General features: G+C 40.3%; 1 protein-coding gene across 2 annotated transcripts in view; it reads right to left on the minus strand.

Annotated features, from left to right (window-relative positions):
* Window positions 1-10,079: 10,079 nt before the first annotated feature.
* Window positions 10,080-18,202, minus strand: part of LOC135092727 (lysosomal acid glucosylceramidase-like) — a 25,659-nt gene continuing 17,536 nt past the window's right edge. For both annotated transcript variants that reach the window (XM_063991366.1, XM_063991367.1), the window contains 8 exons: window positions 13,969-14,129; window positions 13,629-13,710; window positions 13,143-13,292; window positions 12,664-12,808; window positions 11,969-12,051; window positions 11,453-11,563; window positions 10,983-11,158; window positions 10,080-10,322 (listed from right to left, as the gene is read on the minus strand). In XM_063991366.1, the coding sequence (XP_063847436.1) occupies window positions 10,148-10,322; window positions 10,983-11,158; window positions 11,453-11,563; window positions 11,969-12,051; window positions 12,664-12,808; window positions 13,143-13,292; window positions 13,629-13,710; window positions 13,969-14,129 (1,083 nt within the window). In that variant the 3' untranslated portion in view covers window positions 10,080-10,147. The remainder of the gene's footprint in view (window positions 10,323-10,982; window positions 11,159-11,452; window positions 11,564-11,968; window positions 12,052-12,663; window positions 12,809-13,142; window positions 13,293-13,628; window positions 13,711-13,968; window positions 14,130-18,202) is intronic.

Here is an 18,202-nt window from a genome sequence, read left to right on the forward strand (position 1 = left end):
AAGAGGAGGAAGAGAGACTTGCAGTCAGTAAAATCAGTAGAGCAGTTAGCATGAAAATAGAGGTAGAAGATAGCAAGAGATGCAACATTGCCGTTATGAGAAAAACTGAAGACAGTCAGTTAGAGGAGATGAGTTGAGAAGACGAAAAGCTTTTGATTTCACCCTGTCTAAAAGAACGATATAACTGGAACCTCCACCCCCCCCCCCTTACATGTGAAGCATACAACATACATGGACAGATAAGGCCCCTGTACATAGCAGCTGGAGGTAGTGAGAAAAAGTGGCGGAGACGACTCAGAACACCTAACTTCTTAGAAGCTGTTTTAACTAGAAATAAGATGTGAAGTTTCCATTTAGATTATAAGTAAAGGACAAACCGAGGATGTTCAGTATAGAAGAGGGGAACAGTTCAATGTCGATGAAGAAGAGGGGATAGTTGTCTGGAAGGTTATTTAAAAAATGGCCCCTCATGATTCGAAAATTTGTGCACGACGGACAAACGCATCCCAGGCTAAAAAACACCAAACCATCCAACACAGGACGACCTCAAAAGGTGGCCCCTCGGGTGAGCAGCACCGTTGACCCATAACTGACCCCGGGAACCATTTAATCTGGAATCTCATTGGCGACCTTGCTGGCATAAGTAGGATGGAGGAATTGATTTTTTGAAGCATTGAATAATACTGAATTTGGTCTTCCTTAATCAGAAATATTAGAAAGATCTGAAGTCAGGCGTTCTGTGGTTTCTTTGTATGAATCGTTTACTGTCTGAATTTGGTGCTGCTGCCATATAATTCTGTTTGCTGTTGTACCGAGGGGAGCCTTCCCACCTGTTTTTATCCCATGGAATAGCAGAGAGGCGTCACGACGTATGTGAAGTGGTGGAATGTGGAACTTCCATCTGTACTATTGCCACTATAGTGAGAACGCCTTGTCGGTGGGGATGGGCTTGTCTGGCGAGCAAGGCTAGAAGGGGCTTCGGCCCCTGCTCTTCCCTACTTACGGGGAGAGGACTACCCATGCTAGCAAGGGCGCCAGTGATGTACCAGACTAAATGGTTCCCAGAGTTCGGTTGCCCATACGGGTCAACGGTGCTGCTCACCACCTTTTGAGGTCGTCCTGTGTTGCATGGTTGGATGTCTGGCCTGGGATGTGTTGTTGGAGAAGGTCTAAGTTCCGTCTTGGATAAGGGGCCACCAATGGGATGAGGTACCCCGTTCGCGGTAGCCAGCGCTCGCCTACCTCCTCATAGTCCCAGTAGGCGGTTTCCCTTGGACCCTGAAATCATTTCATTTCTATGGTATCCATATAGGTAAATACAAAAATTTTTCTGGTCCTCGAGGGGCAATCAACCAAGTCCTCGAGACGTCACCCTCTGGGCGTGACGTTGATGTGCAGGCAGCAGCTCATATCTCTCCCTGCTGTTGCTTTTCATGGTGGAAGACCCCTTGGGACAGTTGTTGAGTCTTGTCATGACACTCTTAGGATCATCATTGTCTATGAATCATAGCGTGCTATCTACTTGGTTTTCAAGCCTTTTGTAATAGTTTCTGTATGTCTCAAATACAATGGCAATTGCCTCTCTTATCGGTGCTATATGACATTTACATGTGACATTGCTGCCAAAGCTGCTCTTGAGGCAATAAATTCTTTGCTTATTGGAGACAACAGCTTAACTGCTAAGATCATTTGCTGAAGCAGTGTATTTGACAGCAAGTGCTTATTGTCCTAATGTCTCTGATGATGCTGAAGAACGTGCTCCAAAAGTTTACCAACCTATACCTTACTGGTTTGTAGCTTATTATAGAGAAGGTCGAGGTAACTTTATTCACACTGCTATCTAGAAAGGGAGATAGGAGTGCTCCCTACAAATAACATCAAGAAGTATGGTAAAGGTGTGTTGATCTGGGCTAAAGATTTAACACAGGTGATGATGCTTCTCCATATACCTTGCCCTTCTGATGGAGTCTTTGAATCCATTGAGCCACACGAAACATAATTGTATAATTACTGCAAAGGACGTATTTACAATCAGGACGTGTACGAATTATCAGAAGAAGGCATCCTTCAGTTATGTCCTGATAATGTTCAACGAGTGACCAAGATGAGAGGAAATAGTAATATGATCATGCTCACTTTGTTTTTTTTTTGTTTTTTTTTCTTTCTCCCTGAGCGTGTTAAGATTGGTCCTCTCTCTCGTCCTTTTCAATATTACTGGTGTTATGAGTTCGGTCACGGTAGAAAGAACTGTACAAATCGTCCCTAGTGCGGTCACTGCTCTGTCCTTGACTCGCCCTACTCCTGAATGTGAATCGGAACCTTATGGCTTCTACTGCAGGGTACGTCATCCGCTACGTTCTCGACAATGCAAGAGATACCGTCTTGAGCAGGACATCCTTCAGCTGCCTTATTCTCAGTTCATTAGTCGCGGTAGTGTAAAGCAGAAACTTCTTTTTAGACAGAAGGATTGTTGGGCAAAGACCCACGCCTCTTCCCTCCTCTCTAGTTCTTCCACCTCTACTACAGGTAATAGGCTTGTAACACATTCCCGATTTTTTTCATCCATCAGTTGTTTCTTACCGTTCTTGTTAGAATGTCGTTCCTTCAGTTTCTGTCTCCAAAACATTCTCTGTTTTGGAATATATAAAAAATAAGCTCTCCTCTGCATCATCAGCAAAGCCCTCTTCTACTTATTTAGCATAACCCTCCACTGCATATTCGTCTACTTCACAGACTCTTCGTACAAGAGTTCATATTGTATAAGCCCACGCCCCCATGGATTCCTAACGAGGAACTCCTCCCAAGATTTTTGAGCCTCCACACACATATACAAGCAAAGGTTCCTCCTCAGTCCAACAAAAAACGTTGCCGGGGATCTGCCGACTCAACGGACGTTCACCCTAGAAAGATCCCTTTGGGAGCATCAGATCACCTTGGGACAGATGTCATTAATCAGAGGGATTCATCTACATCTGATATAGATGTAGAAGGTTTCTCTCCCCGTCTTCTCAATACATCTTCCTCCAGGAGCGATACCAATCCGTCTGTGTTGGAATCCTCCTCCCCCGGTTTTTTTTTTTTTTTTTTTTTTCAGGGAGTTTCAGAGACTTGTGTGCGGGTAGCTGTCTCTCCACTAGTTACTCAATTTCAGGCTTCTGCGCCTACAACCAGATAGGACTAGATAAGCCTCGCTGCCCGAGTATGCTTGGAAAATCAACTCACTTTGGTCCTCCTGGATATTGTGCTTTCTTCACTCCATTTCCTGGTCAGGGCCACCACGGTGGCACTGCCTTCTTTATTCGCAATGATATTCCTTTTATCTATCTGCAGATTCACTCGCCGCTGCAGGTTGGTGCTATTAAGGCTTTTATAAACCGTTTTTATTCCGTGTGCAGTCTGTATCTACCTCTGTGCTCGTATCTGGAGAAATGAACCTGACAATCTTTTAACAATCTTTTAACAATACTAAGTTTGCTCTGCCCCAATCAGAAATTTTAGAGACATCAGAAGTCAGGCGTTCCGTGACTTCCCTGCGTGAACTGTTTACTTCCTGAAGGGCTGGACGTCTGTGAAAAGGCGTGGAAAAGTGCAGGGTGGTATCATCAGCGTAGGAGTGGATAGGACAAGAAGTTTGGTTTAAAAGATTATTGATGAATAATAGGAAGAGAGTGCTCGTATCTCGAGAGTTGAACTTGACAATCTTTTAACAATCTTTTAACAATATTAAGTTTGCTCTGCCCCAATCAGAAATTTTAGAGACATCAGAAGTCAGGCGTTCCGTGGCTTCCCTGGTTGCCTGGACGTTGAGTAGGGAAACGTCCACAGCCTGAGCGAGCTGTTCTCCCATCTCCTGCTCACCCCTGATGCAGATGATCTTGAGGACAGCGAACCTCCTCTCCTCCTCCTCCTCGCTGCAAAGCATTGTCATCAGGATCGCCTCGGAGTGAACGAACCATGCAGAGGACCGGACGGTTGACATGAGTCAACTGCACCTCATTGGGTTGGGTGCGGAGGCAGGACAGCTCGAACAGGACGTTCCTCGGATCGTCCACCCAGCTGTGGTTGATCTTTACGTGGAACCAGCAAGGAAAGTAGACATGCGCTATGAATGACATGATCTTCCTCAACCCGGCGAGGAATTTGCCTTGTAGCCCGTGCTTACGGCACCACCAGTCACAGAACAGGTTAGCTGTGGTGAGCCATCGGCTATGTCCAGTCTTGCCAACTGTCAGAGCTGCAAGATCCTTATCCATCTCACCACATCTGACAGCCTTGGTGACCCGGTAGGCGTAGTGTTGATCGGTGGAGAGATCTTTACATCCTCTGGAAGATCGGGAAGACTTGTCTCTCCTGGGATGGCAGGAAAGATGAGAGTCCTCTCAAGAGAGCCGACATTCGGTAGCAGCTTTCCCAGCTCTTCCTCCCACCCGTCCCCACCCGTCCTTGCTGCTGGTCTTCCCATCTCTCTTGCTGATGAGCTTCCTCAGCTTCAGCTCGCTGGTGTGGAGCTAACACACGATCCAGAACAATCTTCTAAGTGTCCTTCCAAGAAGTGGAACATCCTGCCCTTGTATCTTGTATTGGCTCATGGGTTCTCCTGGACCTGTCACATCGACTCATACCTGGTCTTGGGACTCATCCTCACTGCAGATTATACTCTGAAAAGAAACAATACACATTTCAAACATAAATTCAAACTACAAAAGGTCTACAAACTACAAATTTTAAACCATTCATTTTGTGCAGAAAGGGTCAAAGTCCACCAAAAATGCCCAAAAAAACGTTAATTTTCATTTCAAAAAGGGGGTAGGTAAATGAAAGCCAAATTCTTATTTTGCTTTTTGTCTCTGGTTTAGGATATCCAAATACAGGACATCCAAATACAAGTCATATCTTTAGAGGGCAGGCTGTACCTGCCACCTTGTGTTGTGAGACAGAAAGGGAAACGTTCTTTCACGTCATAGCTGGGTTTAATAACAAGTTCACAGCACCCCCTGATCCAATGTTTTAGACCTCACTGGGAGTAATTATCGTTTCGGCAAAGGGAAGCTCCTCTTCTCTCAACATTCAAGATCCTGCTGTGGAATTGTCGCGGTCTGCGTGTCCCTTGGGAGGAACTCCGGGTACTGATCTCTAGGATTTCTCCTGTTTGCATTTGCTTACAGGAGACAATGCTCGGAGAATACACTCACTTTAGTCCTCCTGGGTATCGTGCTTTCTTCTCCACTCCTGTTCCTGGTTAGGGCCACCATGATGGCACTGCCTGCTTTGTTCGTACAGATGTGCCTTTTATCATCCTAAAGATTCATTCGCTGCTGCAGGTGGTTGTTGTTAAGGTTTTTATAAATAATTTTTATACAGTGTGCATGCAGTCTGTATCTGTGTCTCAGTATAGCTATTGACAAGAATGAAATTAACTTTTTAAATATTCTTCCTTCTCGTTTTTTTTTCTTTTTTTTTATTATGAGTTCAATAGTCGCCATCCTGTGTGGGATGATGACGCTGTCAACCCTTCGTATATATATATATATATATATATATATATATATATATATATATATATATATATATATATATATATATATATCGAGGATGCGGGATTAGAGGTTTCAAACTGGTGACATGACCAATTTCCATATTCAAAGATACTTTTACAATAATCTCTCTCTCTCTCTCTCTCTCTCTCTCTCTCTCTCTCTCTCTCTCTCTCTCTCTCTCTCTCTCTCTCTCTCTCTCTCTCTCTCTCTCTCTCTCTCTCGCTTCTTTCTTGATTTTGATTTAAATGTGTTTTTTTTTTTTTCAGATTTATATGGAAGCGATCACTTCCTAATTTTATTAGAATCAACTGATTCTGCACCACTGTCCCGTCTTCTCCGATGGTGTCTAGATAAGGTGGATCGGCAACTATTCACGGAAATCTGCACCCCTGCTCCTTCAGTAGATATGAGAGGAAATTGGGATGAGGCTGCCACAGCTGCCTGGAAGGAGGAGGCAGTAGACACCTGCCGAAACGATAAATAATCCCAGTGAGGTTTAAAGCACTGTTCAGGGGGTGCTGTGAACTTATCATTAAACCCAGCTGTGACCTCACTGAACGTTTCCCTTTGTGTCTCACAACACAAGGGGGCAGTCACAGCCTGCCCTCTAAAGACAACTCTCTTCCTCCACACAAAACTACAAGCACCTAATAACACACACACCCTTCACTCAAAAATTTTAAAATCATCATGGCGACTCCTACACCAGCCTCGGAGTCCCCATCTGGGGAGCGGACCATAAATGTCCCCAGGTCGGACTGCCTTTCTGTCGACGACTCCCCCGTCTGGGGTTCGTCTTGACACCCCCCTCAACTTTTTCTTCATTAACTTCTGCAACATTCGCGGTCTAAGATCTAATTTTCAATCTGTAGAACACCACCTCTCCTCTTCTAAACCTCATCTTCTTTTCCTCACTGAAACTCAGGTGTCTGAGGCAACTGACAGTAAGTAGCCCCTTTTCTGTTCCCCCCTACTTTCTCTATCCTCATTTTCGATCCAAAGCTGGATGCTGCGTTTATGTGCGCAATGACTTAACCTGCTCTCGTGCCCACGCTCTTGAATCTTCCGAGTTTTCCACCATCTGGCTACGACTACAGAGTCACTCTCATACTAAATTTATCTGTGCTGTATACCTCTCACCTATATATATATATATATATAGAGAGAGAGAGAGAGAGAGAGAGAGAGAGAGAGAGAGAGAGAGAGAGAGAGAGAGAGAGAATAAAAAATAATCATCTTAAACAAGTTACTGATTTTGATCAAACTTAACAACTTTAAAAATACGGTCTCATGTTTATATTTTAATTGCCTTTATATTAGATTAAAACGTAGCAATAGCTAAATTAAAACACGATAAAATCACTTATAATAAAAAAAAATAGAAACTTTAGGTAACCCTATCAACAGTGCTGTCAACAAGGACAAAACAGTTATCAGTCTTTCAAACAGAACACTTACTAATTCAGAACTGGATGTACTTTCGCTGGGACTTTCGTATTCCCTCCGTAAACGTAAATTTAACTTCGTGAATCATTTTCTTCCCATGAACAGTTAATCAATACACTTAAATACCTGCCATATAAGCCCAAGGAATGGGGAAGTGACATCTCTTCTGTTGCTCACTCCTCATTCCAAGATTTCAGTTAAACGGTCGTTAACTGAAATTACCACAAGCTCTCTATGATTCATTAAAATAAAATCCGATGACTCCATCATTATTACTAAACCAGACAAGGGACGTGGCACAGTTATTATGAATAAAAAAAAAGATTACCTTATGAAAGTTGAACATATTTTAAGTGACTCTTCCAAGTTTAATTTAATTAAAGATAAACTTTTTCATTACATTACTAAACTTGAAGACAAGCTAACTAAATTTAATAGCCTATTAGACTTGGCAATTAAAGACTCCCCCTTCTTGTTCAACAATAAATTATATGTCCAACTTGATGGTGTGGCTGTGGGTTCTTGCCTTGGCTCCACTCTTGCTAATGTTTGTTTGTTTGTTCGTTTGTTTTATTGTGGCATCATGAAACCGAGTGGTTAAACGAATGTCCTGGTGAATTTAAACCTGGTGAATTTAAACCTATGTTCTACAGAAGATATCATCAATAATACCATTTACTATTTTTTTAGAAAGCAAATTTAGTCAGCCTGCCTCCAATAACACAGATGACACGTAAGAAATACATAAAATTACCTTAATAAGGCCATCTTAGCTACACTATCAGAGAGGTTCACTAACATACTTAAAACACAATATCCAGACACCAAGTTCATATATATATATATATATATATATATATATATATATATATATATATATATATATATATATATATATATATATATATATATATATATTATACATACTTGCTCTTTTTTTTTATTATTATTGAAAGACAGTATTCCTATTGAACATATTTCAATAATCATTTATGAATTTACTTGTTCGAGTTGCAAGACTCGATATATTTGAGAAACCAAGAGGAATCTAACACACAGAATCAGTGAACATGAAGTTACTTCAATACCTACACAGAAACAGTTGGCTCATTTCCATTTTTCAGCAATAAGAACACATTCACACACACATGATCATCCGTTTTCGGAAGATTTTAGTATACTACATAAATCTAATGCACATTAAGACACTAAAACACTAAAAGCTAATTACATTAAACACCTGAAACTGTCTTCATCACAATTATATCTCATAAACTCTGCTCGGAGCTTTGGGGTTCCGGATTCGTAACCTCGCTCTCACTCCGCCACTCTGTCAGTCCTCACCACACAACATCCGAGAACACTCAAGGTTTGTCCATAGTTTCAGATCTTTATTCTGCTTGATTTTTTTTTATTTGATTTTTTTTCTGTCATTTTAAGCTACTGCCGATTTTAAGTAACTGGCGATAGGTTATCTTGTCTTTTTTTTTTTTTTTCTTGCCTCCTTGTCCCCCTTTCGGTTACCGTTTTGTTTTTTGCCCTTATTGTAATGTGACTGATATATTTGTCTTTGTGCTTATTTTTTATCAATCTTTTTTAGTCTGATGATGTCTTCTGTGAAGGTGAAACGTTGCAGTGAATTGAAGAAGGAAGTCCCTGTTTACTTTATAACTCGGGACCTGTTATATATATATATATATATATATATATATATATATATATATATATATATATATATATATATATATATATATATATATATTATATTATTATATTATATTATTATTGATGATTTCAATAGTTGGGTTAATAGTGATGTTAGTAAATTTACTAACACTGACACGGATAGGTAGGTTAATTAGGTCAGATTTGGATGCCATCGCCTTGCATGTAGATTTGGATAGAATGAATGAATGGATAGACAGATGGCAAATGCAGTTTAATATTAACAAATGCAAAGTACTTAGCGTAGTTAGAAGCCCAAATAGTAGGTACACAAACAGCGCAGCTCTGGTAAGCTCAGGAAACGAAAAAGATTTAGGAGTTATAGTCAATTCTGATTTCCGTCTAAGAAAGCAATGCATAAAGGGCAGAAATAGGGCAAATCGAGTATTGGGATTCATTTTTAGGAGTGTTAAGAGTAGAAGTCCCGAAGTAACATTAAAGTTGTATATGGCCCTAGTGAGTCCTCATCTAGACTGTGCTGTGCGGTTCTTGTTCCCCTCTTAAAGGAACGATATAGATCTATTAGAATCAGTACAAGGGAGAATGACTAAAAGGATACATAGGATGATGGGTATTCTTTAGGACAATAGAATGAAGCTATTAAATTTACATTCCTTAGAGAGACGTAGGTTAAGAGGGGACCTGGTGGTATAGGAGTTATAAGGATATAATAAATAATGGATTCAAGCTTGAAAAAAATTGGTTCAAGAAAGAGAGAGGAAGAAATTGGTTCTCAAACAGAGTGGGAGAGGAGTATAACGGACTCAGTAATCAGGTTATTAGAGTCGAGTCATTAGGGAAATTAGTGGAAATAGGTTGGTATGGTGGCTTCTTGCATCTTCCCTTGTTTTCTTATGTTCTGATGTTATTATGAACAAGATTTTTTATATTATTAAAAGGCGAGAAGGTTGAGAACCCAGCCAACCATCTGAGGCCTTTAAAAAAAAAAAACGTGGAGGGAAAAGCGTTTTTAAGGGTGTTTCCATTCTCCTAGTGACAAGCTGACAAGATTTCTTCATTATTAACAGGATAAGCTTTCTTGAGAACACGACTTATTATCTATGTGGCATTGGAAAATAGTTGTGGCGAAATAGGAAAGCGTTTTAAAGTGTGCTTTTTTACGGTTCTAGTGACAGATTAACAAGATTCCTACATTGTTAACAGGAGACACTTGAGAATCCGGCTACTCAGCCTTGTGACCTTTGAAAATAGTCGTGGTAAGAGAACAAAGCGCTTCAGAAATACGAGCCAAGCAATGTTGAAAGAATACTTGAGATGGAGGAAGTTCAGTTATGACGAATCAACGAAAGTACCGCGTTTGTCCTCTTGAAACACACCAAGCTGTATGTGGGAGGATGAACAAACACCAAAGGAGTTCCAGAGTTTACAAAAAATTACAATGCACATTTTCTATAACCCTTACTGAAAGTAACAAAAATTTACTCTGTCAAGTATTTATTTAAAAGATGGCTTTGCAAGGAGTACTTTCTCTTGGCGTGGGTGGTGTCGCCTTCCCAAGGCAGAAGAAGAGTCTGGAGAGAGCGAGGAGGGACGAGGGAGAGGGTGAAATCTCCTCCTTCCCACTCCACTCTCACCTCCGTCTCTGTGTCATTCCTGCAGGTGGAGAAAGAGATGAGATTCTGTTAAGGAAAGAGAAAGAAGAGAGAAATTTTGTTAAGGAAAGAGAACGAAGAGAGTGAAAGTTCGTTTTGGAAAGGGAGAAAATGTTTTTTGTCTAGGAGAAAGCAGAAGAATGAAATCTGCCTAGGAAAGAGGAGAAAGAAAATTTAATTTTGTCTAGTACAGAGGAGGAATATAAGAACGGGGGAGAAAATATGTCTATGATTGAGGTGGAAGTGAAGAAGAAAAGAGAGGAAACGTCACAAAGAAAGACGAGGGAGAGGAGAGTGAAATTTGCCTTGGAAAAATGAGGTAGAGAATATGCGGTGAAGATAGAAATGTGTAAGGAAAAAGAGGAAAAGAAGAAGAGAAGAAAGGAAATATTGTCAAGGAAAAGAATAAATTCGTTTAAGAAAGAGAAGAGGTGGAGAGAAATTTATGTAAAGAAAGAGGAAGAAAATATCAGGAGGAATGGAGAACTCTTGACAGCGTTGTTACTACTACTACTACTAATAATAATAATAATAATATTTATTGATAATAATAATAACAATAATAATAATTACTACTACCACTCCTGCTACTACTACTACTACTACTACTACCACTACTACTACTACTACTACTACTACTACTACTACAAATAAACAGTACTTGTTAAGGAGCTGAAGTACAACATAACCGTCTGGATGTACGAAAGCGGCGGTGTGGAACAGACCAGCAGTGTTTCCCCGGACCCAGGAAGGAATAGACACGCTCCCCGCGGGCACGAACTTACTAAAGTGGCCCATCACGTAGAATATTGGCTGCTTGTAGAACTCGTCTTTTTCCTGAATGGGAGAGAAAAAAGGAGAGGTAAAGGAATTACAATAATTAGCTGTTTGTAGAATTCGTCTTTATCTTGGACGAAAAAATAAATAAATAGCACTAATAATGTTAAAACAATAACCATATCATTAATGATACAGATAAAGGATAAATTCATGAAATTAATAATAATAATAAATGTATATAAATAAAATTGATAATAAATGGCTGCTTGTAGAATTTGTTTTTGTCCTGAGAGAAAAAAATAAATAAATAAATATACAATCACTGGCAAATATGTGTCGACAAATATTCACCGGGTTAATGATGATGGGAGCGTCCACCTCGTTGCCAGCCCAGTTAGGTCCCCCGGCAGGATCCAGCGCCAGATTCCAGTCAATCCAGCCTGACGCAAAGTGGTTTACGTCCTAAGAGAGAGAAAGAAAGAGAGAGATATTCACTAGCTAACGACAATACTACCACTGGTACTAACAGTTGTACCTATTGCTAACTTCTACCACGCAAGACTTTCTGCTTTCATCCCTATTTTGTCCACCTTTCTAATGCAAGAGTTAACCAGTATACCCGATCATTCATGCCTTTTTTTTTTCTGGCAAACTCTGGAACTTCCTGCCTGCTTCTGTATTTCTCTCTCCCTATGACGAAGTCTTTGAAGTGGGAGGGTTCAAGACACTTTTTCTCCAGTTTTGGAATATTCTTACTTTACGGAGTGTCATCTCAGTGAATTTTTTCTTTTGTTCTTTTTGTTAACCTTGGCCAGTGCCTCTTACATAAAGAAAAAGAAAAGTCAGCCAGTCAGCCAAGTGTCTCACCTCTATGATGTTTTGGGCGTAGCTCTCCGCTCTGGCCCAGGACCCGAGAACAACTGGTTGATGGGAGGCAACACCGCCAGATTCTAAGAGACAAGAGAAAGTCATTAGTTTATCTATGTAAACTTATCAGTTACGAGTATCAATTATCAGACATCAATTAGTAGTGTAAACTTGTCTGTCATCAGTCATCACACATCAGTTGTCATCAGTTATCGGTCACAGTTGATTTAAAATGTTACAAAAAAAAAATCTGAAAAAAGATGGAATATCTAAATTATAAAAAAAAAAAAAAAAATCTGAAAACCGGAAAAATTTCAAAACCTACGGGTCTTAAAAAATTGAAAAATCTGAACACAGAATAAAATAAAATCTACAGTAATATCTTTAAACTATGGAGAAACGAAAAAAAATAAATAAATATTAAAAAACCTAGAGAAATCAGAAAAGCTACGGAAAATCTATCAAAACTATAGAGATTGCAAAGCTACGAAAAAAATGAAAACCACGAAAAAAAAAATAAACGTAAAATCTGAAAAAAAAAAAAAAAAAAAAAAAAAATATATATATATATATATATATATATATATATATATATATATATATATATATATATATATATATATATATATATATATATATATATATATATATAATCTGAGTCTGGTTTGAAAATCCGTGGGGTGGGAGAGACTGACCAATGCAAGCCTCGGTATAGAGCAAGTCTTTATCTGGGAAGAGTAGGTGAGCGTGGTCTAGCACATCGGGGCTCACTGATTGGTCGTGGTACCAGTGAAAAGCCAATCCCGTCACGTATCTCGCTGCCTCAGGGTCGTGGAGAATCTGTAAAAGAGAGAGAGAGAGAGAGAGAGAGAGAGAGAGAGAGAGAGAGAGAGAGAGAGAGAGAGAGAGAGAGAGAGAGAAGGCTGTGTTAATTAGGAAAAAAAAAGTATTATACTCGATAGTAATAATGATAATAAAAGTAAACATAATAATGATAAAAGTAGTAATATTAATAAGGAACACAATAACAAAACATTTGTCATTCTTTTTACTTATTACTACTACTACTACTATTAATATTTGTATCATTAACATCACACACACACACACACACACACACACACACACACACACACACACACACACACACACACACACACACACACACACACACCTGCCTGTAGGAGTTATCAACATTATCTCTCACGTCGTCACCAATGTACAGCTTCACTCGTTCCAAACCTGCAGCATGGAGGGCGGGACCGAGGTTGTCCTTAATCCAGTCCCTCATGTCATTCGGACTCCAGGACATGGAGTTCCAGGACTGGACATGGAAAGGGAAATAACGTGAGATGGAAGGAAGGAGAGAGAGAGAGAGAGAGAGAGAGAGAGAGAGAGAGAGAGAGAGAGAGAGAGAAAGAGAGAGAGAGAGAGAGAGAATCATTAATCAACATATTTAAGTAGAAAAGATTATTTACAAACCACTCATTGGAACTGTACGCTGAATGATTACTAAATGACTAAGGAACAATCCGAAGGATTCGAATGAATTAACATCATCCAAAGTACTTTCTTGAATAAGTAAATTATCTTCAAGAACTCTTAAGGTAATGACAAAGGACAAATAAAGATTACAAATGACTCGCTGTAAAGGACTCACGGTTTTTTCATGTGAAAAGCCATGGTTCTGGGAAGTCAAGCCCCAGATGGGAACTCCCGCCTTCTCGTATTCCTTTACAAATCTGAGGGTATGGGGAGTCTTAGTAGTGGTGGTGGTAGTGGTGAAGATAGTATTGTGATGCTAATGATGATGATGATAGAAGGAAGACAGAAAAGAATCAGTCATCATTGTTTTGTTATTATTATTATTATTATTATTATTATTATTATTATTATTATTATCATTATTACTTTTACTTCTACTGCTACTTCTACCTGAGCAACAAGAGCAACAACAACAACTACACCACACCACCATTACCACCACCACCACCACCCACCGCACAAGGTAGTCTGCCCAGGGGCGCCGCATCTCTGTCAGCAGTTGTCCCGTCTCGTTAATCTTCCCGTTTGTTTTCATCCACGCAGGAGCCGACCAAGGTGAGGCCATGACCTTGAGTGGGCGCCGCGCCAGGTCCAATGCACGGTGGATGAATGGCAGCTAGAGAGAGAGAGAGAGAGGAGTCCTTTTTATAATCTTATTGTTGTTTTTCTTATCAAGATTCTAATTACATTTTTTTACTAATTGTTCAAAGGAGAGTAGATGAAATGGCTGAAAACATTTAAGAAACAGGGCAGCAGAAGTTAGCTTCCAGTTAGAGGAGTCCACTCTACTGATCTTGCCAACTGCATGCCTCTCCTCCTTCCGCGGCCGCTCTACACAGACTTCTTTCTTTCTCACACCCCCTATTCTGTCCACCTCTCTAATGCAAGACTTGACCAGTATGCGTAACCATTCATCCCTTTCTCTAGTAAACTCAGGAACTCCCTGTCTGCTTCTGTATGACGAATTATTTCAAGAGAAAGCTTTCAGAACACTCAACTCCCATTATTTGATTATCCCATTTGACTCCACGTTGAGAATAGGCACTCAAGTAGACTTTTTTATTCTTTTTTTTATTTTTTTATTATTATTAAGCTTGACCACTGGTCCTCTTACATGAAAAAAAAAAAATAATAATAATAATCTTTCCTTCTTGCTTATGTTTCTTCTTTAAAAGATATAAGATTGCTTCAAGATTTGTTACTTGCAATCCAGTTTCAAACAGACACAAAAGGGGAGTCACTATCTCATGCTGTTGAGAATGCCTTTCAAGACATCCCGCTTTGTAACATCATTGGTTGAGCAACAGGTGAAGGATCATCAATGGTCGGTCGTTATCATGTTTTCATCAGTTTCTTGAAAAAAAAAAAAAAAAAAAAACTATCCGGTGTCTTTTCTATGCACTGTGTATTGTAATCCACAGGCAGTACAGGGATCAGGGGTGGTGTGAGCTTCAACCCAGCTGTGGCGTAACTGAACGTTTCCCTTTGTCTCACAACCGTCAAACTCTGCCGTCTAAAGACAACTCTCCTCCTTCATACAAAACTACATGCACCTAATTACACAAACACCCTTCACTTAAAATTCAAAATGAATATGACGACTGCTACACAAGCCTCAGAGGGAATCACAGATGTCCCCAGGTCGGACTGCTCTTCTGTTATCGACTCCCAAGTGTCTTGGCACCCACCTTTACTTTTCTTCATTAATTTTTGCAACATTCGCAATCTTGTATGTAATTTTTAATCTGTAGAACACCACCTCTCCTCTACTAAACCTCTTCTTTTTCTCATTGAAACACAGGTGTCTGTGGCAACTGACAGTACCCTCCTTTCTGTTCCCTCCTACTTTCCCTATCCTCATTTTCAATCCAAAGCTGGATGTTGCGTCTATGTGTGTAACGACGTAACATTCTCTCGTGTCCACGTTCTCGAACCTTCCGAGTTTTCTACTATCTGGCTACGACTACAGAGTCACTCTCAAAATAAATTTATCTGTGATGCATGCCTCTTGCCTAACTCCTTTGACTATAAGAAATCATTTGACTACTTAACTTCCAAAGCGGAGCACATTCTGACTCTTCCCTTTGGCGGAGATTTCCATTCTTGGAGGCTACAGTGTTCACCACCAGCTTGGGCTTTCCTTCACTGACCATCCTGGTGAACTATCCTTTAACTGGTGCAACACCCTACTCGCATTCCTGACCGTCTCGGAGATACGCCTAACATACGCCTAATCCTTCTACTAATGCTATTACCCTATCTTCTCCAGTGAACTCCTCCGATCACAATCTCATATCTGTATCTTGTCCTATCTCTCCAGTCCCTCCTCAGGAACCCCAGAGCGGAGATGCCTCTGCCGTTTTGCGTCTGTTAATGGGAAGGGACCTGAGGAGGTATTGTGCTAATTTTCCTTGGAATGACTACTGCTTCCGTGTCAGAGACCAGTCTCTGTGTGCTGAGCGCATAACAGAGGTGATACTGCATGGCATGTTAGCATACATTTCTTATTCTTTCTCTCGAACTTAACCTTCTAAACCTTGGTTTAACACACCCTGTTCTCATATTATACATAATAGAGAGAGGTGGCCCACAAAGGATACTTTAGCCTTCCATCATCTGAATTTCATGTGCTTTATATTTCTGTCCGCAATCATGCTAAGTCTGTTCTCCAACTAGCCAAAAACTCCTTCATTAATGGAAAGTGTCAAAATCTTTCAAGATCTAACTCCCCTCGTGACTTCTGGCACCTAGATAAAAGCATCTCCAATAGCTTTGCTTCTTTTATCTTCCCCTCCTTCATTTCATCCTAATGGCACCACTGGCATTCCATCTGTTTCTAAAGCTGAACTCTTCACTCAAACCTTTGCTAAAAACTACCTTGGATGATTCAGTGCTTGTAACTTCCTCTCCTCCATCCCCTGACTACTTATGTTACACATTAAAATCCTTTGCAGTGATGTTTTCCATCCCTCGTTGGCCTAAACCCTCCGAATACTTATGGACCTAATAGGTCCCTCCTAGTGTACACAGTAACTGTACCTCCGTGCTTGCACCTTGCCTAGTCAAACTCTTTCACCTCTGTCTGTCAACATATACCTTTCCTTCTTGCTGGAAATTTGTCTACCTTCAGCCTGTTCCTAAGAATAGTGACCATTCTAATCCCTCAAACTACTGTCCTATTTAATTTCCTGCCTATATAAAGTTTTTTTAATCTATTCTCAACAGGAAGATTCTTAAACATCTATCGCTGATCTGATGATCTGATCATCATCAGTATGAGTTCCGTCAAGGCCACTCTACTGGTGATCTGGCCTTTCTTACTGAGTTTTGGTCATCCTCGTTCAGAGATTTTGGTGAAACTTTTCTAGTTGCTTAGTTGAATTAAGAGAAGCTTTTAACAGAGTCTGGCAAAAAGCTTTGATTTCCAAAGTACCCTCCTACTACCCTCCTACAGCTTCTATCCTTCTCTCTGTAACTTTATCTCAAGTTTCCTTCCTGACCGTTCTATTGCTGCTGTGGTAGAAGGTCACTGTTCTTCTAAATCTATTAACAGTTGCGTTCCTCAGGGTTCTGTCCTGTCACCTACTCTCTTCCCATTATTCTTCAATGATTTTTTAAATTAAGCTTCTTGTCCCATCCACTCTTACCTGATGATACCACCCTGCCTTTTCCACGTCTTTTCGTAGATGTCCAACCCTTCAGGAAGTAAACAGTTCACGCAGGGAAGCCACAAAACACCTGACTTATGATCTCTCTGAAATTTCTGGTTATGGCAGAGGAAACTTAGTATTATTCAATGCCTCAAAACCCAATTCCTCCATCCATCAACTCGACACATCCTACCAGACAACTATCCCCTCTTCTTCAATGATACTCAACTGTCCCACTCTTCTACACCGAACATCCTCGGTCTGTCCTATACTTATAATCTAAACTGGAAACTTCACATCTCATCTCTAGCTAAAACAGTTTCTATGAAGTTAGGTGTTTTGAGTCATCTCTGCTAGTTTTCTCACTCGCCCTGCTGCTAATTCTGTACATGGGCCTTATCCGTCAATGTATATAGTGTATACTTCATATGTATGGGGGAAGGAGGGGGGGGTCCCACCCATACCACGTTTTTAGACAGGGTAGAATCAAAAGCTTTTCGTCTGATTACTTCCTCTCCTTTAACTGTCTTCAGCCTTTTTCTCATCGCCGCAATGTTGCATCTTTTGCTATCTGCTACCGCCATTTTCATGCTAACTGCTCTTCTGATCTCGCTAACTGCATGCCTCCCCTCCTCCTGCGGCCTCGATGCACAAAACTTTCTTCTTTCTCTCACTCCTATACTGTCCACCTCTCTAATGCAAGAGTTAGCCAGTATTCTCGTTCATTCATCCGTTTCTCTAGTAAACTCTGGAACTCCCTGCCTGCTTCTGTATTTCCACCTTCCTGTGACTTGAATTCTTTCAAGAACGAGGTTTCAAGACATTTATCTCGTATTTTTTACTAAAGCTGTTCGGGAACCGCCATCTCAGTGGGCTTCTTTCTTTTTCAGCTTTGTTGCCCTTGTCCGGTGTCCTTCCTGCATAAAAAAAAAAAAAAAATGCAAAGAAAAAACCTGGAGTGGTCGACTTTTACAAATTAATTCAATTTATCATATCAATAAACAAAACCAAGGCACATGCTTTCAATTCCAGACTGTTT

This window comes from Scylla paramamosain, chromosome 40 (assembly GCF_035594125.1).
Source record: "Scylla paramamosain isolate STU-SP2022 chromosome 40, ASM3559412v1, whole genome shotgun sequence".
Taxonomy (NCBI): domain Eukaryota; kingdom Metazoa; phylum Arthropoda; class Malacostraca; order Decapoda; family Portunidae; genus Scylla; species Scylla paramamosain.